General features: G+C 56.2%; 3 protein-coding genes across 10 annotated transcripts; all 3 read left to right on the forward strand.

Annotated features, from left to right (window-relative positions):
- The first annotated feature begins 121 nt into the window (after positions 1-121).
- On the forward strand, positions 122-7,245 carry IST1 (IST1 factor associated with ESCRT-III). Of its 3 annotated transcripts, none has more exons than XM_005494296.4 (10): positions 126-277; positions 1,242-1,341; positions 1,957-2,137; positions 2,364-2,451; positions 2,721-2,804; positions 3,181-3,291; positions 3,594-3,800; positions 4,896-4,988; positions 6,110-6,155; positions 6,316-7,245. In XM_005494296.4, the coding sequence occupies exons 2-10, from the start codon at positions 1,254-1,256 to the stop codon at positions 6,513-6,515; spliced, it is 1,098 nt and encodes a 365-aa protein (XP_005494353.1). In that variant the 5' UTR covers positions 126-277; positions 1,242-1,253; the 3' UTR covers positions 6,516-7,245. The 3 variants fall into 3 exon arrangements, with proteins under 3 accessions (XP_026653408.1, XP_005494353.1, XP_005494354.1); XM_005494297.4 differs by having other exon boundaries at positions 128-277; positions 1,220-1,341; XM_026797607.2 differs by lacking the exon at positions 4,896-4,988 and having other exon boundaries at positions 122-277.
- On the forward strand, positions 7,225-10,999 carry DHODH (dihydroorotate dehydrogenase (quinone)). 6 transcript variants are annotated; one of them, XM_026797589.2, is made up of 9 exons: positions 7,225-7,368; positions 7,584-7,772; positions 8,058-8,257; positions 8,478-8,560; positions 9,086-9,273; positions 9,737-9,850; positions 10,122-10,275; positions 10,349-10,508; positions 10,817-10,999. In XM_026797589.2, exons 1-9 carry the CDS (start codon positions 7,351-7,353, stop codon positions 10,851-10,853), a joined length of 1,143 nt encoding a protein of 380 aa, XP_026653390.2. In that variant the 5' UTR covers positions 7,225-7,350; the 3' UTR covers positions 10,854-10,999. The 6 variants fall into 6 exon arrangements, with proteins under 6 accessions (XP_026653390.2, XP_026653392.2, XP_005494358.3 ...); XM_026797591.2 differs by having other exon boundaries at positions 10,386-10,508; XM_005494301.4 differs by having other exon boundaries at positions 10,627-10,878.
- A 665-nt stretch (positions 11,000-11,664) lies between these two features.
- Positions 11,665-21,085, forward strand: DHX38 (DEAH-box helicase 38). The gene is made up of 26 exons (XM_074550619.1): positions 11,665-12,124; positions 12,286-12,473; positions 12,629-12,730; positions 13,166-13,331; positions 13,440-13,558; positions 13,668-13,744; positions 13,832-13,987; positions 14,614-14,775; positions 14,861-14,968; positions 15,837-15,949; positions 16,052-16,189; positions 16,409-16,595; positions 16,685-16,870; positions 17,288-17,428; positions 17,598-17,708; positions 17,782-17,898; positions 18,134-18,241; positions 18,357-18,469; positions 18,905-19,113; positions 19,199-19,353; positions 19,438-19,593; positions 19,669-19,803; positions 19,882-20,007; positions 20,386-20,481; positions 20,625-20,746; positions 20,852-21,085. The coding sequence occupies exons 1-26, from the start codon at positions 11,811-11,813 to the stop codon at positions 20,934-20,936; spliced, it is 3,690 nt and encodes a 1,229-aa protein (XP_074406720.1). The 5' UTR covers positions 11,665-11,810; the 3' UTR covers positions 20,937-21,085.
- Positions 21,086-23,075: the final 1,990 nt, after the last annotated feature.

A 23,075-nucleotide genomic window follows, 5' to 3' on the forward strand; every position in this document is an offset into this window, starting at 1 on the left:
ACGCTACTAGGATCCCTCCGCCGGGCCATGTAGTCCCTCTGCGCCGCTCTCCCAGACTGTGCCCCTCTCTCCCCGGCCGCCAGTGCGCCAGGGCCGCATTTGCGGAGGCGGATCGGGACAGCGCCCGCCGCGCCAGCTCGACTGTGCCCCGGACTGCGTGCAGGCTGTGCCGGAGACTGGGTACGGAGAGTGCCGGCTATGAGGATCACTCCGCACGCGATGAAGGCTTGCGGAAGCCGCGCGCCATTTTGGGTGGCAGAGCTGCGGAGCCGTGGTGGTGAGTCGGGCCGTGGGATGCGTGAGCGGGGCCGCGGGGAGCATTCGGTGTCCGAGAAGCTGACGCGGAGCCTTGCCTCAGGGTCTCCCGCAGCCCTGGGACTTGCCCCGGGACCTGCTCCGCTCGTGGTGTGGGATGTTTTCTCGCTGCTACCTAGCTGGGGAGGGAGAGGGATTTCTCCCCTCAGCCCTCAGGTGCAGCTGCGCCGGTGGAGCTCATGCAGGGCCTCCTGCGCATTGTCCGAACTGTCCCTGGGCACTAGGCCAGACGCGGCGAGTCTCACCGAGCGGCTGGTGTGGCTGGCGGCCGTCCCGGCAGCCGGATCAGGTCATGGCTCGCTCCGCTCTGGGCGGTGGAGCCGCCGGCAGAGAGGGATGGGGAGATGAGATGCAAACAGAGGTCTTTCTATGTGCTGTCTTTTAAGGAAGCTTTTCCTTGATGAACGGTTTTTGGCAGACAGAATGCTATAATTAAATAATGTTAGGATTTGCTTTCTGTAGGATTAATAAGTTGAACTGGTTCCTGGGAGACTAAGCATGTGTTCAGTAGGCAAGAAGAGTGTGGGGAAGGTGAAACGGCAACTTCTTCCTTCTGATGATGACATCAGAACGACCTTAGTTTCTAATAGTCCTCTAGTTAACTGGTTTATAACTTGTGTTTCAATAGGACAGAGGTGGGCTTGGCTCTTCAGTTGACTTTTCCGTTTTTAAAAAAATGTCCAATAAGTTTCCTTGAAGTTCTAAGGCCAGTCCTATTGGTCTTGGTGAGGTGCAGGGTTATGAAGTGGGAAAGGCAATAATAAGCACTCAAGGTTCAGTCACTTATAAATAACTAGATTCAGCATTGGCAGACCAGGGCTTGCTTGTTTGGGGCATTTCTTGGCCTCCCCCGCAGTAAAACCGTGTCTGGTGACAGACACTGACTGGCAGTTGTTGGTTCCAGTGGCCATCCCTCTTCTCCACAGAAAGTGTTTATCATGTTGGGCTCTGGGTTCAAGGCAGAGCGCTTGCGAGTCAACCTGCGCCTCGTCATCAACCGCCTCAAGCTACTGGAGAAAAAAAAGAGTGAGTATTAAGGGGGCAGGTGTATTAAGAATGAGTATTAGGGGGAGTATTAAGGGACCCAGGATGCTTTTGGGGCTCAGGAGACTTGAGATGGTATTTCTGCAGTTGGGAGTACTTTCATGGGCCAAGTATGGAGTAGCTTTTTGCTCTTCCTTGCTGGACCCAGGCCTTAACAACCTGCCCTGGTGCACAAGGAACTGGAAGAGCAGGCCGGCCACAGCGTGGCCTCTGTCCACCTTCCTGGCAGCTGTCGGAGTGCAATTTGTGGGGTGGTAGCTAACAGCTAATATTTGTGAGCTATGTGTGCTAAGAGCACAGTGGAGAACTCCCGGGGTGCTGTGGGAGATCCTCCCCAGCTGCCCTGCCCTGACACAGGTCAGGCCTGTGATCCTGGTTAACTCTGTAGGGAGGTTGTAGGTACAGGAGTGTTTCCAGCAGCCTACTCCCACGAGTTAAATGTGCTGGGAGCTGGACATGAGGGCTCTGCCGAGCCATGCAGAGGTTAGATAGGGGAGAGAAGCTGGTGGTGGCTCTATGTGTAATGGGGACTTGTGGGCGGTCTGGAGGCAGCAGCCCAGGCCAGCACAGTGACCAGGCTTGGGATGTGTGCTGCAGCTGAGTTGGCCCAGAAGGCAAGGAAGGAGATTGCAGATTACCTGGCAGCTGGAAAAGATGAGCGTGCCAGGATTCGTGTGGAGCACATCATCCGTGAAGATTACCTTGTGGAGGCCATGGAGATCCTGGAGCTGTACTGTGATCTGCTGCTCGCCCGCTTTGGCTTGATCCAGTCCATGAAGTAAGCTCTGGCTGGGAGGGTCCTGGACTCAGGAAGGGGCACTGCTGGGGGCAGGTCTGGGGTACAGAAGGGCACCCGTGTTTGTCTCTCCAGAGACCTTTTCTTCCCCATGTACGGGAGGCTGTGGTGCCCAGTGCATGGGATGGGAACTTAAAGGCTAAGGAGATCGAGGGCAGCAAAGGCTGGGTGCATGGGGTGGAGAGAGAATTGTTTTCTTTGGTCGTAGGGAGCTGGATTCTGGCCTGGCAGAGGCAGTATCGACACTGATTTGGGCTGCACCACGCCTCCAGTCAGAAGTGGCCGAGTTGAAGATTGTGAGTAGGGTTGCTTGAGGGATGCTGCCCATGCAGGGTGGGGGTGATGCTGCCTGATGCTGATGGATGCCCTTGTCTGGGACTTTATATCAGAGGATTTCATGGGCTCTGCAGATGGAAATCAGATGTCCTTGGGGCATCTGGGGTGGCTGCAGCTGCTGAACTGGACTGCTCAGTGGGAAAAATGAGGGAGGGGGCTGAGTGGATGTGAGGTTTGAGGTGGGAGAAAGCAGGACTGTGCATCTTCTAGAGTTTCTCTCCTGCTGCAGGTTGCTGATCAGCTGTGTGCTAAGTACAGCAAGGAGTATGGGAAGCTGTGCCGGACAAACCAGATTGGGACAGTCAATGACAGGGTAAGGAACTGGTAGAACAGGCAGAGCTGGCAGAGCAGCCACGCCTGCCGAGGCTTGCTGCCCCTTGGACCCGTGGCTGGTGCCTGATGCTTACCATCACTCTGGAGCACAGCAGGTGCTGTGCAGCCAGGGCCCACCTGCATTGGCACATGGCACTGAGGCCCCAGGCAGGGGGGCCCTGCTCTACTGGTTGCGGATGGGGAAGGGTAGAGTGAATAGAGCCCTGGCTTATGGCTGCCTGCAGCATGTTGTACTGGGTTCAGGGGCCTCCCCACGGCTGCCCGCTGCACCTCCCTGGCTGGGATGGCACTGGTACAGAGCTGTTGGGTGCTGCATTGCCCTGGCTCTACTAAGCCTCTCCACCCTTGTGTTCCAGCTGATGCACAAGCTGAGTGTGGAAGCACCACCCAAGATCCTGGTGGAGAGATACCTCATTGAGATTGCAAAGAACTACAATGTGCCCTATGAGCCTGACTCAGTGGTGATGGTGAGTCAGCCTCAGGATGTGGCATTGCAGAGAACTGGGTAGTCCTTGTGCTTTGGTGTCTTCTAGACAGCCCTAGCATAGCATGATCCTTCTTCCTTCATGCACTCCTGTGGCATGTGGCAGTAGTTACACATGCTACAGCCTGGTTTGCATTCTGTTTCCTGTTAATACCGCTGTGTAGCTGCTCTCTGTTCTCTTGTGTATTCCCATCTTGTCCATTGACAAATGCTTCATCTAATGTGTACAGAGGGCAGTGATCATAAGAGATGTGTTGGTGAACAGAATTCTTCCGCCCTTTCCAGGCTGAAGCCCCACCAGGTGGAGAGGCAGATCTAATTGATGTGGGCTTCACGGATGATGTGAAGAAGGGTGGCCATGGAGGGGGCGGAGGTGGTGGATTTACAGCCCCAATGATAGGTCATGATGGCTTGGTACCCATGCCCGTGATGATGCCTATGCCCATGCCAACAACAAATCCACCCTTCTCTTATCCACCTCCTAAGGGACCGGTAAGTTTCTGGGCTTTGTGTGTTTCCTTTTTCTGTGAAAGACTCCTATTGTGGTGCTTAGCCCTGCTGACTGTGGTGCTTAGCCCTGCTGTGCCTGCTGACTGTACCTGTTAGCTCAGTGTGTCAGAAGGCCATCTTCTCAGTGTGATTCTGCATGGGACGGAGGCTGTTGGCAGTACAGCTGAAGCTTAATCTTGCATCTTGACTGTGGAGGTTCCTACCCCTGTTCTGCAGCCAGCCCTCTTTGCCTTCAGGGAACAGAGGAGTCCAGACTTAACTCCTGAGGCAGTCTTCTGACTGCCAGGCTTTTGTCCAGGAGTTGGAGCTGCACTTTGAAGTTGGTAGGCTGGTAGTGTGCCAGGATTCAGTCAAGGAAATCAGGTGAGTGTTGTGGGGTGGGAATAGCACAGAAAAATGCGGAAGAGCCCTGCCTGCAGATCTGCAAGGGAAGAAGACTGAGCCAATGGCTCTTGCAGAGGGTTTGTTGTAAGGATGGAAGGTGGGAGCTGAAAAGAACTTCTCCGTTCTCTGAATTAAGTAATTTACAGGATATCTGTGTAGACTGGAGAGCAGAATAGTGGGATGACTTTGAGTCTTAATATGGTCCCAGTAGCGCTGAAGTACTTTTTGTGGAAAATCTGGGCCAAGTATCATCACCTGGCTGTTGGCCCAGGCATAAACGTGCTGAGGGCTTCTGCCAGGTCTGGGTCCTTGAGGTGCTGTTGTGTGACAAATGAGGGCAACTCAAAGCCTTGTGTGAGCCAGAAACCTCTTTCCTATTCTGCAGTACTGCACACAGGGCCAGAAATGGCAGAGTATTTCCTTTATTGGCCTGGTGCTTCTTGTGCCTTGAAAGATCAAATGTTTACCTGTGCTGGTTCTTCTAACCCACAGTCCAGTTAGCTGGGTCTGCCTGCTCCAGGTGACTACATCTGTCTTAATACTTGAGAATCCCTTCCTTGTAAGCATAAACTCTTACCCACTTGAATATGTGCCTGCATTTATCTAAGACTACTTCGTGTGACTCCCATGGCAGCTGTAGGTGTGTGGTGTCTCAGATGAGTGGTGTGCTGCATGACTGATCTCTCTGTACAGGAGAACTTCAGTGGCCTGCCAGTGGGGACCTACCAGCCTTTCAGTAACATCCACCCACCACCAATTCCGGCAAACCCACCCACATACGAGTCCGTAAGTGCCTGAGATGAATGGCTGTTGCAGGCAGCAGAGGGGTCCTCAGAGTGCAGTGGTAGCCACAGAGAAGGGAAATGTTTGTAAAGGATACTAAGCTAAGCTTTCAGGCTTTTGGGGTGGTGCTGGCATTGCTTGCTACTGTAGTGAATCAGGGAATGCACATGATGGAAGGATGACTTGTGGAGAGAAGTTCCTCGTTCAGCTCTGTGCTTTGGCCGCAAAGGAAACTCAAGATTTCTCTTGCTGCATTGTTAAAGTGGCGTTAAACAGTTAATAAGCAGAATCCACAAGTTGTGTTTTTTGCTGTGTGAAGAGTTTATCACCTTGAGTCTGTTTAATTATGGCTTTTGAACTAATTAACGGCCTGGATGACAATTTTGACTGACGCAGATGCTGTATGTGTAGAGACTCTTCCTTTCACAGACTTTCCTCAGTCCTTGGGGACAACAAAGCAGAGGCTGGAGACTTCCCTTTCTACGCTTGTCTCTGGTTTTGTTGCTGCAGTTTGTCATCATGCCTGCCAGTCTGCTTTTGGTGACATGCTGTTGTTTTTGCATCATCCTGAGTAGGGAGGAGCACAGTTGAGCATTGTGGTGCTCACACTTTTGTGTCCTCATAGGTGCAGCAGTGCAGGTGAATTGGGTAGGAATGGGTGTTGAGGGCTGCAGCATGCAGGGAATAAGGACCTTTACTAGCACAGCTGTGTGTGCCATGAGCCTTTCTCCCAGACAGACTGAGACCCTGCTGCTAGTCACAAGGGCCTGTCAGTGGTTTATGGAGAAAGGCAGCAAGGAGCTGTGATGACAAGGATGAAGAGGGCGGTGTTTTCTCACTGGTGGCCTTGATAAATATTTCAGACCTGATAGTGGATACACTCGATTGATCCAGTTCAGAATATGGTCAGTGAAGCTACTTTAGTTGACAAGGAGGGAGAGAGAAGCTGAAGAGCTGCCTCTGTTTCATGGAAGAGAGGCGCATTGTTGTAAAGCCACAGCTGCCTGCTAGGGGTGGGGAGGAGTGTGCACTGATCTGCTGGAGCTGTGCCTCTGAGCTCTGCTTGTGTGCTGGTGTGACCATGCCTGGTGGACAGAGCTGTAGTAACTGAGAGTCTTTTTCAGATTGATGAGCCTAACGCTGACAAGGATGCTGCTGCACTAGTGCCTGGTGAGTATGTTGAGGTTTGGAAAAGCTTGGATATTAGGGGCTGTTCTGAAAAACCCTGTGGTAGTGCCCGTTGCTGGAATGACTGTTCTTTGTGGGGCTCTGTTTGGCCCGGTGAGTGTATGCTGATGGTGAGTTGCAGTGATACTTCTCTTATCAACAGGGCCTGAGCCCAAGCCAGAAGCTTCTCCTAAACCAAGAGCTGGAGCTCCTAATAGCTTTGATAACTTTGTACTGCCTGAATTGCCATCTGTGCCAGACACACTGCCAACAGCATCTGCTGGCGCCAACTCTTCTGCCTCGGAAGACATTGACTTCGATGATCTTTCACGGAGATTTGAGGAGCTGAAGAAGAAAACGTAAAACTTCCTGGGCTGCAGGAAGGAGGGGAAGGAGATGTGTGATATCTCCTCTCTGAAACAGACTCTCTTTGAAATTGGTTTCATGTATTAACCTCCAATGAACGTGCTCTTCTTTTTGAGCTCTCTTCCTGCTGTACTTACACCAAGTGCTGCCGCTTTCCTGATCTTTGCTGCTCCAGGAGATGAACTGTGGGGAGTGTTGTGAGAGTGAGGCAAGGAAGAACCCCTGTCAGTCTGGGTAGGTGTATGGGGAAGCTGTGCATGATGTTCTGGGCACTGTTCCTGGCTGCCTCCATGATGGCTCCATGCCTCCCAGCAGAGGCTTTCTCTTGGGGAGCCCTCATTGGCCTTGATGGTGTTCTCGGCGGAGTCCATTTGCAGTTTGCAGAAGGGTAACAGTATCTGCCTGGGCCTGTTTGGTATGTGACTAGCCCCTGAGAGGGCAGAGCTAGACAGGCTGTGCCGCTGCCTCGGGGTTTTGATGCAGGTGCTGAGCAGCTATGGCCCGTCGAGGTCTGGAGGCAAGGCACAGAGGGTAGTCTGACGGGATACGCAGCAGCACCTTGTTTACCCTACCCGAGTCGCGGTCGAGGCATCCCGGGACTGTAAGGTATCTGTTGGTGACACTCTGCAGCCGTGCCGTGGCTGCCGCTGTTCGTGTCCCGTTCCCGTCCCTGCCCTATTCCCGGGGCCCCCCCTCTGCCCCTCCTTCAATAAAGCGCGGGCCGGGACTCTCGTCGCCGCCTCTGTTGCGCCGCTATTGGCTGGAGCGGTACTGCCTCGGCCAATCACAGAGAGGGTCTCCGGAAGTGTCCTTGCGTGGCGGGCTGAGCGTGATGGCGGCGTCGCTGCGCGTGAGCGGCCGGGGAGCCGGGGCCGGCCTGGCGGGGCCGCCCATGGGAGCCTGGGCACCGCTGGCCTTGGCCGGAGGCGGCTGGAGCGGGCAGTGCCGGGAAGGGACGGGTGGTGCGAGATCGGGGCCGGGTGCGGGGTGGGGAAGGGAGGGGATGGGCTGAGTGCGGTTGCGGCGGGGAACCGTTGCTGGTGCGCTGCTAACGCCCTGGCACAGGGACGGCTGCTGGCGCTGGGAGGCTGCGGGCTGCTCCTGGGATCGGCGCTGGCGGCAGGGGACGAGCGGCTGTACGCGACGGTGATGCCCGCGCTCCGGGCGCTGCCTCCCGAGGCCGCCCATGGCCTGGCTCTGCGCGCCGCCGCCCTCGGGCTGCTGCCCTCCACCCGTCCCGACAGCCCCGCGCTGGTGCGTCTCGAGGGCGGCGGAGGAGGCGGGGGGAACCGCGCGGGGAGTGGGAAGGTCGGAAGGGCGCTCAGAACCGAGGGCTAAGGGCTGGGTGGCAGAGTCCGGCGTGGTGCGCAGGCGGCTGCGTCCCGTCGAATCCCTGGCGGGCGACGAGGCACCCTCGGCAGGCACCCCATAAGGACACCGCGAAGGGCAGGGGAGGCGGCCGGCTCTGTCGGGAGGGGGGCTGGAGTGAGGCCTTGGCAACGGTTCCTGGAGTCTGTGGGCTCTGCCCCAGCCCCGCAGGAGGTGCGAGTCTTCGGGCAGCGATTCCGCAACCCACTGGGCCTGGCTGCTGGCTTCGACAAGCAGTGCGAGGCTGTGGACGGGCTGTACAAGATGGGCTTTGGCTTTGTGGAAGTGGGGACTGTCACGCCCAAGCCCCAGGAAGGAAACCCGAAGCCCAGGGTCTTCCGGCTGGCCGAGGATGAGGCAGTCATCAACAGGTGGGATCTGAGGGCAGCTGCTCTGCAATGTCCTACAGTCTGCCCTCCGTGAGGGAGGGTGAATATTTGGGTGGCCCCACGTTTTTGGAGGTGTGGTGGCTTTTGGTTGGATGTGCTGAGCAAAGCTGCAGAGACCACACATCTGGCTCATGTTTTTCACGTGTCCTGTTCAGGGCCTGCAGACATAACCCAGCCTTGAACTGCCTCTGTCCTGGTGCAGGTATGGATTCAACAGCCATGGCCACGTCGTGGTGGAGCGCAGGCTGCGAGCCCGCCAGGAGACACAGATCAGGCTCACTGCTGGTGAGACAAGCTTGTAAGCCTTTGCTCTTGGTGGCTGCAGGGTAGGTTTGGGCATCTCCCAGGTACCTGTAGGCCAGGATTGGTGTGTAATGCCAGTATCCAGGCACGGGAGCACCTTGGCTGGAGGAAGACTTGGACAGCTCTTGGGGCTATAGTCACACCCCTGGCATTGTGACTAGACATATTTCTACTGCTGTTTTCTCTGGGATCAAGCTCCACTTGCTGCTTTGGGGAGGATGTGTCTGCTAACATAGCCAAAGCCAAGAGGACCCCAGCAGAGCAGGTCCTGTGGGCAGCCTCTGCCAGGCTGAAGGCTGTGGTGCTGGGAGGTGCTGACTGGGGTGGCTGTGGCAATGCTCCTGTGGTTGTAGGACAGTCCCAGGCCCATCCTCATGAAATACATGGGCTATATATATATATCCTCATCTTAACTTTAGCTGGTCCTGGGACCTCCTCTTTTGGGTGCTCTGGCCATTGGGTGGTGGTTGGTCCTGCTGCCCTGGTTCAGCTGTGTCTGGGTTGCAGCTGGGATGCCTCTTGGAGTCAACCTGGGCAAGAACAAGAGCTCTACTGATGCTGCAGCTGACTATGTGGCTGGGGTCCGGACACTGGGCCCTTTGGCTGACTACCTTGTTGTGAACGTGTCCAGCCCCAACACCCCAGGGCTGCGGGACCTGCAGGGCAAGGCTGAGCTGCGGGACCTGCTGAGCAAGGTAGATGCCTCCCCCCCAGCTAGCCCACAGCTAGAGCACTGGATGCACCCCATTCTCCTGGCAGTAGCTGCACTGCTGCAGCCAGTGGATTTACCCGAGCACAGGGAGGAATGGGGGTGGTTTTCCTGCATGGTGGGCAGGACCACTGAGATGTACCTGTTGGCTGCTGCCATGGGCAGTACTAGGGCACTGTATCCCGGCAAAGGGCTCAGGAGCAGTGAGGCGTTGCCCTCTGTTTGCTCCTGTAAGAGGCAGCGAGCCATCCACCCCACAACTTCAGGCATCACTGGGGTCCTGTGCCTGCTGTGTGCTCCAGGCCCTGTGCCAAGGGTGCCTTTCCTGGCTTTGGTGCCAAGTAGAGGAGCAGGGCCTCTCCCTGTACTGCCTGTGGTAGTGGGTGTCCATAACTCCTAGCTGGGGCAGGAGGCCTCTCCCTGCCGTGCACTGCCACGTGCATCGACAGGTGCTGGTGGAGAGGGACCTGCTGCCCTGCAAGCAGAAGCCAGCCCTGCTGGTGAAGATTGCCCCTGACCTCACTGCACAGGACAAGCAGGACATCGCCAGCGTTGTCTGTGAGGTGAGGAAGTAGGAAGGGAAGGCCACTGGAGGCAGGACAATGGTGGTCCCAGCAAGTCACGTCTCGGAAGGAAGGACACGTATGCTTGCAGCTCTCTGGCTGCTATAGGGATGGTGTCCTGGGTTGGTCAGAGTCTGTGAAGGCCCATGTGTGTTACCCAGGCAGTGATGGGCAGCTTTGGGTTATGTGCTGGGTGCTCCTGACCCGGCAGGAGGGGAAGGGGAGGTCGGGCTGCTTCTGGAGCTGTGTCCTCACCCTACTGCCCCTGCAGCTCGGTGTGGATGGGCTGATAGTGAGCAACACCACGGTGAGCCGGCCCAGCGGCCTCCGGAGCCGGCAGCGCACGGAGCCCGGCGGCCTCAGCGGGAAGCCCCTGCGGGAGCTCTCCACGCAGACCATCAGGGACATGTACGCTCTCACTCAAGGTGAGGGCCCGGCAGGGCTGGGGGCGCCTGCCGGCACTGCCTGTGCCAGCCTGAGCCGGCGCCCTGCCCTCAGGCCGGGTGCCCATCATTGGCGTGGGGGGGGTGAGCAGCGGGCAGGACGCCCTGGAGAAGATCCGTGCTGGAGCCTCGCTCGTGCAGCTCTACACAGCGCTTGTGTTCCACGGGCCACCAGTGGTGGGGACAGTCAAGCGTGAACTGGAGGAGCTGCTCAGGTGAGTGGAGGCCAGGCATGTCCCCAGAGAGCCCCTGGTCCTAGCACAGCTCAGGACAGCTGTGTGCTGGTGCCCGAGCAGTGCCAGCCCAGTCCTAGCATACACCATCCCTGGTTAGGGAGCAGGGCTTCAAGAGTGTCATGGAGGCAGTTGGAGCAGATCACCGCTGCTAACAGGCTGCAGAATTAAGGTCTAGCTGGGAGGAGCTGTGGCAGACAGGGATGGGTGTGACAAGGCCAGTGCTGGGCAGACTGGGACTGAGATGAGGTCCTGGTTCCAAGACCTTCATGACACTGCTGCTTTTTCAGGGCTGTGTTTTGGCTTCCCTGTGGACAGCAGAACTGAGTATCAATAAACATTTGGCTCACCTGGTCTTCTGTGCTGCTCTTGGGACACCCCATGGGCTGAAGGGATGCACCTTAGCTCTCCTCAGCTGAGCTCGGGGCTGGACTAACAAGTGCATCCGACCTTCCCTGGCAGAGACTGCTGCCTGAGGCCAGGCCCTGGGGCGGGTGGGAAGGCAGTGATGGTGCTGGGTGCCAGGACACAGCTGTTTTGGAGATGGCTGCAGTCATGCCTGGCAGCTGTGGAAAGGGCCTGATCAGAGGTGCTGCTGTTTGTTGGTTTTGTCTCTGGGATCTCTGGTGCTGACTTTTCCTTCACCCCGAGCTCACTGCAGTCATGTCGGGCTTTTCCTGAGCAACAGCTCGCCCTGAACAAAGCATTCCCTCAGCAGCCTCTCACAATCCACCCTGCAGAGCAAGACTGCACAACAGCACTTCACCAAAATTGTTTACAGCTGCTGGGAAACTCGGCACACTGGCTTCCTGTCAGGGCTTGGCAGCTTCCCGGGAGCCTGGTGCTAAGCAAGGTGGGGCTGTTTGTGCTCTTCCTGCTGGGACTGTGCTGGCTGCAGGCACCACGGGCAGGCGGGCTGGAGCCCACGCGCTGCGCCAGGGCGAACGAGGTGGTGAGAAAAGGGGCGAGGAGCCAGCCCCACGCAGGAACGACCTGCAGGAGGAGACTGTTATGAGCTGTCCCGTCCCGTCCCGTCCGTCCGGGACTCCGCGCCCACGTGACCACGGGGCGGTTGCGTAGCCGGAAGTCTGCTCCAGCAGGGGGCGTGGCCTGTCGGCACTCTATGGTGGCGGCTCTGCCATAGGCTCTGCTCGCCGTCTCTATGGTGCGCGGGGCTAGAGCGGCTCTTCCCGCCGAGCACTGTGGGGCGGCTATGGCGGCGCTCCGGGAGCCGCGTTACCGGCGTTGAGGGAACTGCGGGGCCCGCGCAGCGCTGCAGCCACGATGGAGGCGGGCGAGGAGTCGCTGCATCGGCTGTCGGGGACGGGCCCGAGCGGCGAGGCGGGCGGGCTTGTGCTGCGGGCGCGGGGCGCCGAGCAGCACGTCTTTAAGGCCCCGGCCCCGCGCATCTCCCTGCTGGGACTGGACGTGCTGGCGGCGCAGAAGCGACGGGAGCGGCAGGAGGAGGCGGCCGGAGCGAAGCGATCCCGTGTCGCATCCTATAAAGACTGGGAAGAGGGCCGTGACGACGTGGGCAGCGCCGAGGAAGAGGAAGAGGACGAGGCCAACCGGAGCGACCGCAGAGCTCGCAGAAACAGGTGACAGGCGGGGCTGCGGCCGCCGGTGGGGAGGGAGGAAAACTGCGGGGGACTGCGGAGCGATGTAGCACAGGCTCCGACTGGAGCTGTACGGGACCAGCCGAGGGGCAGCTGTTGCTCAGCACTTCTGAGCATTTCTCCTCTCTGCTCTGCCTGTCCAGACATTACCGCTCAGTCCACGTGGAGACACCTTCCTACACAGGGGGTGTAAGCGAGGAGTTCCTGGAGCGCAGCCGGCAGCGGGAGAGGGAGCGGCGGGAACATGGAGTCTTTGCCTCCTCCAAGGAGGAGAAGGAGCGGAAGAAGGAACGCAGTAGGGATCGGGACCACGATCGTAAACGAGACCGCGGTAATTGCTCAGAGACCTTTGTGTGCTTCTTAGTTTGGGTCTGGGTTTGTCCTTTGCCTTTTTTGTAGCCTTTACTAGTGTTTGTGGTGATTTTTGCAGCAGACTTGTGAAGCCTGTTTGTGCAATAGGCATCTGATCCTATTTTGTTTTTGCAGAGGAGCGGGACAGGAGTCATCACAGCAGATCAGAGAGGGATGGCTCATCAGAGCGGAGCAGCAGGAGGGGTGAACCTGAGAGCCCCCGACATCGGCCCAAAGGTGGGAGTGGGACCTGGTAAAGCTCTTGTGTGAGACCTAACCTTTGGAGTTTTTTATGCTTGGAGTTTTTTACGTTTCCTGCTGTTTTTGCAGGACAGGGGCGATAGAAAAGTTCGTACCTTGTAATGTTTGTGGTTGAAGCAAGCATAAAACTCCCAGCTCAACTTGGATCTGGGAGCAGTGTGCCAGCCCAGCTGTGCATGTTTGAAACTCTGGCAGATCTTAGCAGAGATCTCGGTGGGGTCTGACCTGGGTCTGTGTGATGGAAATATGATCCTTTGAAATTCCTTGGAATCACTAGGTCAGTCCCTTCGCTTAGAGGGAGGGCCAGTGGGCACCCTCTCTCCATGCTCCTTTCTTGAAAGATGCTAGGTGACTCCAGTGCTCAGGGCCGCTGCTGGAGCAACAGGTGTCTAACCCCATCTCTTGTACCAGATGCAGCCACACCGTCTCGCTCCAGCTGGGAGGAGGATGATGGTGGCTACAGCAGTGCCCATCGCTCACAGTGGGAGTCTCCATCTCCCAGCCCTTCCTACAGGGACTCAGAGCGTGGCCACCGGCTGCCGTCGCTGCGGGACACAGACCGGCGGGAGCGGGACAGGTACCGGGGCCTGAGGCTGTGCTCCGGGCTGTGGGGCTGCAGAGGGGACTCTGTGTGTGTGAGAGGGCTCTGGCTGGGCACCAGTCCCTGCCACTTGCTGTGTTTCAGGTCTGTGAGGAGCCGGTACTCTGATAAGACACCGTTGCCAACCCCATCGTACAAGTACAACGAATGGGCTGATGACCGGAGGCACCTGGGGGCCACGCCGCGCCTGTCCCGAGGCAGAGGTGAGCAGTCTGGGCTGGGCTGCCCGGGGTGGGCAGTGTGGAATCCCCTTTCCTGTGGCACAGAGTTGGGGTTTCCTTGGGAACACTTGGGCTCTCTGGCTCACCCCAGGGCGGCGCACAGAAGGGGAGGAGGGCATTGCCTTTGAGACGGAAGAGGAGCGGCAGCAGTGGGAGGACGACCAGCGGGTGAGTCCGGCATGGGCCGGGGGCTTGGGGCCGCCTGGATGGGGATGGGGATGGGCAGAACTCAGTGCTGCACCTCTCCCTTCCCAGCAAGCTGACCGGGACTGGTACATGATGGATGAGGGCTACGATGAGTTTCACAACCCTCTGGCTTACTCCTCTGAGGAGTACGTGAAGAAGCGTGAGCAGCACTTGCACAAGCAGAGGCAGAAGCGGATCTCGGCACAGCGGCGGCAGATCAATGAGGTAAGGCCAAGACGCAGGGTTGGCTGCTCTGAACTCGTAGGGTTTGCTGGCTCTTGAAAGATCCACTTGGTGAGCCCTTGCTCCCAGGTGGAGAAGGACACTCTTGGGCCAGGCTGAAGGAGTGCTCACAGGGAAACTGTGGTTGAGTTTCCCTGGAAAGCCCTGCCCTGCAGCTCCTGCATGGGCAGAATTCCCAGTTGGAGTGGCTGGTGGATTGCAGTGTCCAGGGCAGCAGAAGTGCAGAGGACCATGTTCCTGCTTTTCTAAGTGCGAGTTACATTACTGGGGCTGTCTGCTGTTGGCCCAGTGGATGCTGGGGACAGCTGCTCTCTTTACACGAGCAGGATGGTGTCCAGGCTTCCTGATGTATTCTGACTGCCTTGCAGGCAGTGTCTGTCCTGCATTTTCTTGGGGACAAACCTGTTGACCATGTGTTTCGTGTGGGTAGTTTCCTGTACTCTACTCCTTCCAATTACTGTTCCTTCCCTTTTGCTTACTTTGAGACTCACTAGGTTTGAACCATCCTGTTGCCAGTGCAGAGCCCAGGCCCAAGCTTGGTGTTCTAGTGTGATGTCTGTGGCTTTCTGTGGGGCTTCATTGTGGTTTTGATACGTTGTTTCCTGCAGGATAATGAGCGCTGGGAGACAAATCGCATGCTGACCAGTGGTGTGGTCCATCGGATTGAGGTGGATGAAGATTTTGAGGAGGATAACTCTGCTAAAGTGCATTTGTTGGTGCACAATCTCGTGCCTCCTTTCCTAGATGGAAGAATTGTCTTCACCAAGCAGGTAGAGACTGTGGCTGAAGGCACTGGTGGCAGGGAGCCCTGTACATGTGAGGCCTTTTTAGTAAAGCAATGCCTTTTCCCTGCAGCCAGAGCCAGTCATCCCTGTGAAGGATGCCACCTCGGATTTGGCCATCATCGCTCGAAAAGGCAGCCAGCTGGTGCGCAAGCACCGGGAGCAGAAGGAGCGTAAGAGGGTATGCTGCAGCCCTGTGCCTTGCTGCCTGCTGTACACCCTATGTAGTTCCTCAAAGCCTTGTTTGGACTCTGCAGCTTTCAGGCTTTGGCAGCAGGGATGATAAGGAGTTCATATTTTTGTGACCTGGGACATCCTAGCAGCCCAGCTTACTGCATTGCCTCACAGCAGCTGCTGTGGTGTGATTTTCTTGTGCGCTGCCTTGGGACATGAATCACCATGCATTTGAACATTTGGATTATGGGAGAAGGAAGCAGATGGAAGAATGCCAGGTAGCTTAGGGACTGTCAGCTGGCAGTATGGCAGCAGGATTTACATTGTCACGTCTCAGCAGAAGAGTTGTGAGGAGAAGTATGGGGTAAGGTAGCAGGTTAGTTTTTGGGGATGTTTCTAGGGACTTTTTCTAAAGCTCACATAGTAGCAGTGGGGAAAGTACAGGTGTGTTCCTTGTACATTGAAACTGGGCTGGATTTGACCTACTTAAATTATGAGTGGAATGGTTGTGGTAGGTAAACTGGCAGCAGAGATGGGAGAAAAGCCTGTTGGCACTTGGGAAGGGCAGGAAGATTATCTCTGGTTCACATCTGTTTAGGTTTAAGTTCAAATTTAATGGAAGGGTCAGCAGCTGGAGCTATTTTCTTAGGAGGCAGTTGGTAATCCTTTGCCTGAAGTCTCTGTATCTATCTCAGTGCCTTAAAATTCTGCTTCAGTTCACTTGGAAGAGGGGAACCTGATGTAGGAGTGGAGTGTGTGTTCTGCCTTGGGGAACTGGGGTACTAATGTCCTTTTCTTAATCTTAGGAGCAGGATTGGGGAAGAATTTTGTCTGTGCTTGCTGTGGCAAAGTTATGCTGTTCTCTCTCCTTCCAGGCTCAGCACAAGCACTGGGAGCTAGCAGGCACCAAACTGGGAGACATTATGGGGATCAAGAAAGAGGAGGAGAAGGACGAGATGGTGACAGAAGATGGCAAAGTGGATTACAAGTAGGGGCTTGTTCTGAATTACCCTGCTCAGCTGGTAACGGGGGCTACAGGCATAGCAAAGTGTGTGGAGAGGCACTTTCAGGACTTGCGGTGTTTCCTTAGAACAGAGCAGAAGTTTGCTGAACACATGAAAGAGAAAAGTGAAGCCAGCAGTGAGTTTGCCAAGAAGAAATCGATCCTGGAGCAGAGACAATACCTACCCATCTTTGCTGTACAGCAGGAACTGCTCTCCATCCTCAGGTATGGCTGCCAGGGCATCCCCAGGGCATTGGCCTACGTTTGGGAGCTCCGTTGAGGAATTGTAGAATCGTGACCTTTGGGAAGCTGTACTCTCAGGAAACAAAACCCACTGCTTTGTGTTTGCTCAGCTCTCCCACCTGACTAGGATGATGCTTAGCTAGAGAACACAAAGGCCCTCCTTTGAAGGTGTATGAAGAGATACCTTTTCCTTTCCCTCAGAGACAACAGCATTGTGATCGTGGTGGGGGAGACAGGGAGCGGGAAGACAACTCAGCTGACACAGTATCTCCATGAGGACGGCTACACTGACTATGGCATGATCGGCTGCACGCAGCCCCGCAGAGTGGCTGCCATGTCGGTGGCCAAGCGGGTCAGCGAGGAGATGGGGGTGCGTCTGGGGGAGGAGGTGAGTCTGGAAGGGAGTGCAGGGGTGCCACGCCATGACAGAGAGCGCATGGGACTGTTGGAAGACTGCTGGTATCTCTGCCCTGCCAGGTGGGCTATGCCATCCGCTTTGAGGACTGCACATCTGAGAACACGGTGATCAAGTACATGACAGATGGGATCCTGCTGCGTGAGTCGCTGCGGGAGGCTGACCTGGACAACTACAGTGCCATCATCATGGACGAGGCACACGAGCGCTCGCTCAACACTGACGTGCTGTTCGGGCTGCTGCGGGAGGTGGGTGTGATCCTGGGCTGTGGCAGCAGCAGGGGCTGCGTCATCTGGGGCAGCCCTTCTCTGACAGGACTAGGAGAGGGAGGCAGAGCTGCCACACATCTGCACTTGACTGCTCCAGCATCCTGGTCCTTGCATCTGGGGGGTTCAGTTTTCTCTAATGCTACCAGAGTCTTGATGGCTAAATGTCAGAGCTGCCTATGCAGAGGACTTTGCTGGATTAAGGTTTCCTGGACCGAGGCTCGGGGGTCTTTTCAACTGCACTGACCATAGAGCATCAGTGTTGCCTGGCATGCACAGCCAGTGCCTCTGGAGTACAACAGAAGCTCTGTCCTATACCATTGTCTCAGTAAGAATGAAAACAGCCCACAGCCATGCATAAATGTGCCTTCCATATTGTTCCTTTCATCTGCTTCTTAGGTGGTCGCCCGACGCTCGGATCTGAAGCTTGTTGTTACTTCAGCCACCATGGATGCTGACAAGTTTGCCTCCTTCTTTGGGAACGTTCCCATTTTCCACATTCCTGGCCGAACTTTTCCTGTGGATATTCTTTTCAGCAAGGTGTAGTTAGTTTTGTGCTGTTGGCAGGAGGGGGTTGTGACCTAGCTGTACTGTTTCTGAGGGGGACACACAGGACAGGGGAGGAGCAGCTGTGATGTGCTACAGTCTTGTACGTAGGACAGGGCAGGTAAGGATATTGGTCCATATTAATCTGGGCTGTGCTGTTCAGACCCCACAGGAGGATTATGTGGAGGCTGCAGTGAAACAAGCCTTACAGGTCCACTTGTCTGGTGCTCCTGGAGACATCCTCGTCTTCATGCCTGGCCAGGAGGATATCGAGGTGAGTTGGAAGGACAAGGCACTATCCTACCCCCTTGTTTCAGTCTGATGTTTTCACCCCTCTCTGTGTCTAGGTGACCTCCGAGCAGATTGTGGAGCATCTTGAGGAGCTGGAGAAGGCACCTGCTCTTGCTGTACTGCCAATCTACTCTCAGCTGCCCTCAGACTTGCAGGCCAAGATCTTCCAGAAGGTGCTGATGTGTGCTTTGTGATTGGGGTGGGGACAGGGAAAACTGGAGCAGGAGACAGTACAGAGCAGGAGTGAGAGGTGTAGATATATGTTAGTATTGCATGTGGAGGGTGAGAGAAAGCATGTATCCCACCCCACTTCCCAGGAGTCACCTCCATCCATCTGCCACTCTGCACTCCTCCTCAGTGGAGCAGAGCCATGCCCAGGGCTGTGACTGACATGCAGTGTGCTTGCAGGCTCCTGATGGGGTCAGGAAGTGCATCGTTGCCACTAACATTGCAGAGACCTCACTGACAGTGGATGGTATCATGTTTGTGATTGACTCTGGCTACTGCAAATTGAAGGTGAGCCAGGGTTTTCTATACTCTCTGTCTCTGGTTTCTGGGGTAGGTTGAGGGAATTCTGAGGTCACGATCCAGCCTTCCTCTTACTTCTGTGTGACTTTCTTGTGCCCTGAAGGTTTTCAACCCCCGTATAGGCATGGATGCACTGCAGATCTACCCCATCAGTCAGGCCAATGCCAATCAGAGGGCTGGCCGAGCTGGCCGGACAGGCCCAGGCCACTGTTTCAGGTAGGCATGTCACTGGTGTTCCTGTTGTATCCTCAGCTTGGCATCAAGTTATGTAGATCTTTTTCTCACTGGAGCTGTTCATTATGTTGAACTTTGGTGGGGGTGTGGGCAGTCGGCAGGCCTGAAGGCCTTCTTTGGACCCAGTCCTTCTGCAGAGAAAAGGCTGGTCTGCCTGGATGCCACTGAGATAAGAACCAAACCAAAGGCCTTTCCCCGGCTGTGCTGTGAGACCAGGGAAGGGCTGTGCTTGGTCATGTGCTGTGCTGCAGCCCAAATACCCCAATGTGATGGGGAGACCCCACTTTGGCTGGACTGTTAGTGGCTCCCCAGGGTCCTGCTGTTGGGTGCAGGGCTGCTGCCCTGTGCCAGGCTGGCCCGTCTGTAAGGAGCGCAGTGGCCCAACAGGAGGAGCATGCTCTTGGCCTCTCTTCCCAGGCTCTACACCCAGAGTGCCTACAAGAATGAGCTGCTGACGACCACGGTGCCTGAGATCCAGCGCACCAACCTTGCCAATGTAGTGCTCTTGCTCAAGTCCCTGGGTGTGCAAGACCTTTTGCAGTTCCACTTCATGGATCCGCCCCCTGAAGACAATATGCTGAACTCCATGTACCAGCTGTGGATCCTGGGGGCCCTGGATAACACAGGTATTGGCAGCTGGGGTAGGCTGCCAGCCCATGGAACTGGGGCCTACCCAGCTGCTGATCAGTGATCCCTGTTCTGTTCCTACAGGTGGTCTGACCTCTACAGGGCGCCTCATGGTGGAGTTCCCACTGGACCCTGCACTCTCCAAAATGCTTATTGTCTCCTGTGACATGGGTTGCAGCTCTGAGATCTTGCTTGTTGTCTCCATGTTGTCAGTGCCTGCCATCTTTTACCGGCCTAAGGTATGAGATGCTGCTGTTCCAACAGCTCAGGGCCTTTCCTTTCCCTGCCCTCTGACTAACACATGTTCTTTGCTTGCCCTTCAGGGCCGAGAGGAGGAGAGTGACCAAGTGCGGGAGAAATTTGCTGTTCCAGAGAGTGATCACTTGACTTACCTGAATGTTTACCTGCAGTGGAAAAACAACAGCTATTCTACCCTGTGGTGCAATCAGCACTTCATCCATGCCAAGGCCATGCGGAAGGTGAGGCTGTGGCTGTAAGGCTGGGGGAGACAGCCTTGTGCAGAAGAGGGATCTGAGCAGCACACACCTTTGCAGGTGCGGGAGGTGCGTGCCCAGCTCAAGGACATTATGGTGCAGCAGCGCATGAGCCTGGCATCCTGTGGTACAGACTGGGATGTTGTCAGGAAGTGCATCTGTGCTGCATACTTCCATCAGGCTGCAAAGCTGAAGGTGAGAGGTGTCTGGGCTGCCTGGGGGCTGCAAGGCCCTGCCTGGGAACAGGTGGCCTAAGCACACTTGTCTTTGCAGGGCATTGGGGAGTACGTGAACATCCGCACAGGCATGCCCTGCCACCTGCACCCCACGAGCTCTCTGTTTGGCATGGGCTACACACCAGACTACATTGTGTACCATGAATTGGTTATGACTACCAAGGTGAGCTTGAGCTGAGGGCTAGCAGGAAGGGTGATGAGTGCTCCAGGGTAGATGGGAGGGCTTTGCTGTGAGACTGAGATCAGTCTGAGTGGCAGATATCAGCCTTTTCAATCTATACCAATTAGACATGTTGGTGTCATCTGTTTGTCCCTTCCCATTATTTTTCTCTGGCTTCTGTGGGATATGTTGGGTCCTCCTTGTGGTCAAATCCAACCTGTAGCAGCTTCTGAGGCCAGGAGGAATTGTCTGGAAGGGGTATGGTCTCAGCCTGAGAAGTGCCATCAGCAGCTGGGGGAGGAATGGAGCTGCTGTGGCTCTGGGAATGGTGCCTAGGCCCAAGAATGCCATCCTGCTATCCTAGTCTATTTGTCCCTGCAGGAGTACATGCAGTGTGTTACTGCTGTGGATGGCGAGTGGCTAGCAGAGCTGGGCCCTATGTTCTACAGTATCAAACATGCTGGCAAGTCACGCCAGGTAAGTATTCTGTCCTGGATGAGCTGGCAAACTGCAGGCCCTCTGCATTCTGCTGCTGTGTGTGTGTGTTTTGACATGAAGGGAGCAAGCTTGTGGGTCTGCAGGGAGTCTGCTGTCCCTGACCTGCTGCTGCCTTGCTCCAGGAGAACCGGCGCCGTGCCAAGGAGGAGGTGTCTGCCATGGAGGAGGAAATGGCTCTGGCAGAGGAGCAGCTGCGTGCCCGCCGGGAGGAGCAGGAGCGCCGTAACCCGCTGGGCAGCGCAAGGTGCGTGACAGCCCTGCCTGCCCGTGGCTTGCCTGCTTCCCTGTGGGAGTTCAGGTGCAGGAAAAGGTTGCATTTTCCATTAATTGCCCTTGTCCTCTTTGACAGATCTACTAAAATCTATACCCCTGGGCGAAAGGAGCAGGGGGAAGCCCTGACGCCACGACGCACCCCAGCCCGCTTTGGTCTCTAAGAAGGCACAACCTGTTGCTTTGAGGCCTAAGGTGGTGCCCACCTACCCTAATCAATGTGTTCTGAGGTCTCTACAGCTTGTAGCCCTGGAAGGCTTTGGTGCTTGGCACTAATTTTATTACAGAACAGAAAGAATTTTATTTGTTTAAAGGTTGTCAGTCTAGTCCTTTCTTTGTTTTGCACTGCTTCTTGTCCGGGAAGAGGTAGCTGTGGTAGCTCTGCCTCCTGGTGGAGGTAGCTCTGCAGAGTCATGCAGGGCTGGTGCTGTCAGGTTGTTGCTCTGTAGAACCTGGAACAGGGCACAGAACTGAAGTGACCTGAAGGACAAATACAGCCTGTCCGTGTTTCAAGCCTGGCCTATACCCCTGCGAAGGCAATTCTCTGAGGTGTAGGAACCTCCCCAGATGTGCCAAATTTTGGCCACTCTCTCACAGTTGGAAGGACCATAGCCTTTCCTGCAGCCCCAGACAACCCTTAGTTCCACGATGTCACCCACCCTCCCACGGTACTGGCACTGCCCTCGCTGTCTGAGGAACACCTGCTGCCAGCAGGAGAAGCCTAGCCTGGGGCTCCTGGAAAAGCAGGGCAGAGCTCTGTGGGACTGAGCCCTCTCCTCAGCAGCACCTGGTCCTGCTGCTGCCCGCAGCCTTCCTGTGCCATGCTCCTCACCATCTTGTGTCCCTGGCATGCTGTGTGACACTACTCCATATGCCACTGTGAGGTCACCAGGTCCTGGGCATCATCCTCAGAACTGGTCCAGGACATGGCAGCACCCGTGTGTCAGGGCAGGGCCTTGCCACCCTCATGCTGCCCCTGCACTGTCCTCAGGCCACACTGCTGGGCTGTGGCCAGGGCCAGGTGACAGTGGGGATGGCAGCGCTCAGGGCTGTGCCCTGTGCTCAGCCACCCACACAAGGGACAGGGCTGAGGGCACCTACTGCAGGGGCACATCCTGACAGGGCCACGGGCCACAGGCCCCGGGGGAGGCTGAGTGTGCACAGGAAAGGCTGAGAGTGCGTGTCTGCTTGTCCTGCCCTGCCTGGGGCCGCCCCACAGTGCCCAGGTGGGATTAGTGACACGGGCCTCTGGGTGCCAGTGGTGGTGTGAGCATAGGCCTGCTGCTGCCTGCGCTGGTGACGTGGGGCTCTCTGGGCTGTGTGTGCTCCCATGCCAACGCTCTGCAGTTTCACAGGTACGTGTTTTAACTGGAAATTTCCAAGGCTGAACTGGGCTCAGAAGGTGAACGCAAATGTACCATAGCAGAAATCATCAGTTGCCATGACAACCTGCTCCACCAGTGGGTCACAGTCACGGGTGATGGGATCAGGCACAGCACCAACAGTCCTGTGAGCAGGGCTGCTGACCCCCCCTGCTTCCAGAACACAACTGAATTTGGCCACAGTTTCTGCCACTGCGAGGAAATAAAATTTCCCTGCAGACTTCAGTCTTGTTCAGGCAGTGACAGCCAGGGCACAAAGCATCCACAGTGCACAGAGCCTTTATGGGACAAAGCCTCATGCCATGTTACACTGTGCTACAGGCAATGCTGCTCTATACCAGAGAGGTGCCACACCGTGCTGAGCTGCAGGCAGCGCTTGCCTTGAAGGGGTCAACGCTGCTCCAGCTCCTTGTGAGCGTGTGGGGCAGCCCCACGGCCCTGACCCACAGCTGCCTGCCCATACTCAGCTGGTGCTGGGAGGACGGTGGGGGTCAAAATTGGCCCCTCTGCTGTGTGAGCACAGTCCTGGGGGTGGGAGTTGTCTCACTTTAATTACTGCCTTAATGCTACTCTTTTCAGTGCCACCTTAATTGAAATTAAACAGCTGCCATGTTCAGGCTGGGACAAAAGTGAATCCTTTTTCATTCCCCTCCAGTTTAATGAAGACTGACATGCTGGGAGCAAACAAAGGCGATCCAGCTGCTGCCTCTTGCTGGCACATGCGTCAGCAATTACTGGTGACCCTGCGGGCCGGCAGAGACACCCCGAGCACCCCGCAGTCATCAGCCCCAGGCAGCCCCACCCTGGGTCTGGGAGAGCTCCTGCCCAAAAGAGCTGTGCAGGGAATGGGGTGCCCACAACACGGGGCATGCCAGCACGGGGGGTCGCAGTGCCCAGGTTCTGTATCCAGGCTTTCACTCC

This window comes from Zonotrichia albicollis, chromosome 13 (genome assembly GCF_047830755.1).
Source record: "Zonotrichia albicollis isolate bZonAlb1 chromosome 13, bZonAlb1.hap1, whole genome shotgun sequence".
In the NCBI taxonomy this organism is placed as follows: Eukaryota; Metazoa; Chordata; class Aves; order Passeriformes; family Passerellidae; genus Zonotrichia; species Zonotrichia albicollis.

Bases quoted from the DNA above. Each gene is read 5' to 3' on its own strand.
- DHODH (XM_005494301.4), top strand. The intron at 7,773-8,057 runs GTGCGTCTCGAG...CCAGCCCCGCAG, and splicing joins GTCCCGACAGCCCCGCGCTG to GAGGTGCGAGTCTTCGGGCA. The intron at 9,851-10,121 runs GTGAGGAAGTAG...CTGCCCCTGCAG, and splicing joins TCGCCAGCGTTGTCTGTGAG to CTCGGTGTGGATGGGCTGAT.
- IST1 (XM_005494296.4), top strand. From the start codon at position 1,254: ATGTTGGGCTCTGGGTTCAAGGCAGAGCGCTTGCGAGTCAACCTGCGC. The intron at 4,989-6,109 runs GTAAGTGCCTGA...AGTCTTTTTCAG, and splicing joins ACCCACCCACATACGAGTCC to ATTGATGAGCCTAACGCTGA. The intron at 6,156-6,315 runs GTGAGTATGTTG...TCTTATCAACAG, and splicing joins TGCTGCTGCACTAGTGCCTG to GGCCTGAGCCCAAGCCAGAA.
- DHX38 (XM_074550619.1), top strand. From the start codon at position 11,811: ATGGAGGCGGGCGAGGAGTCGCTGCATCGGCTGTCGGGGACGGGCCCG. The intron at 14,776-14,860 runs GTAGAGACTGTG...TTTTCCCTGCAG, and splicing joins GAATTGTCTTCACCAAGCAG to CCAGAGCCAGTCATCCCTGT. The intron at 19,114-19,198 runs GTATTGGCAGCT...CTGTTCCTACAG, and splicing joins GGGGGCCCTGGATAACACAG to GTGGTCTGACCTCTACAGGG.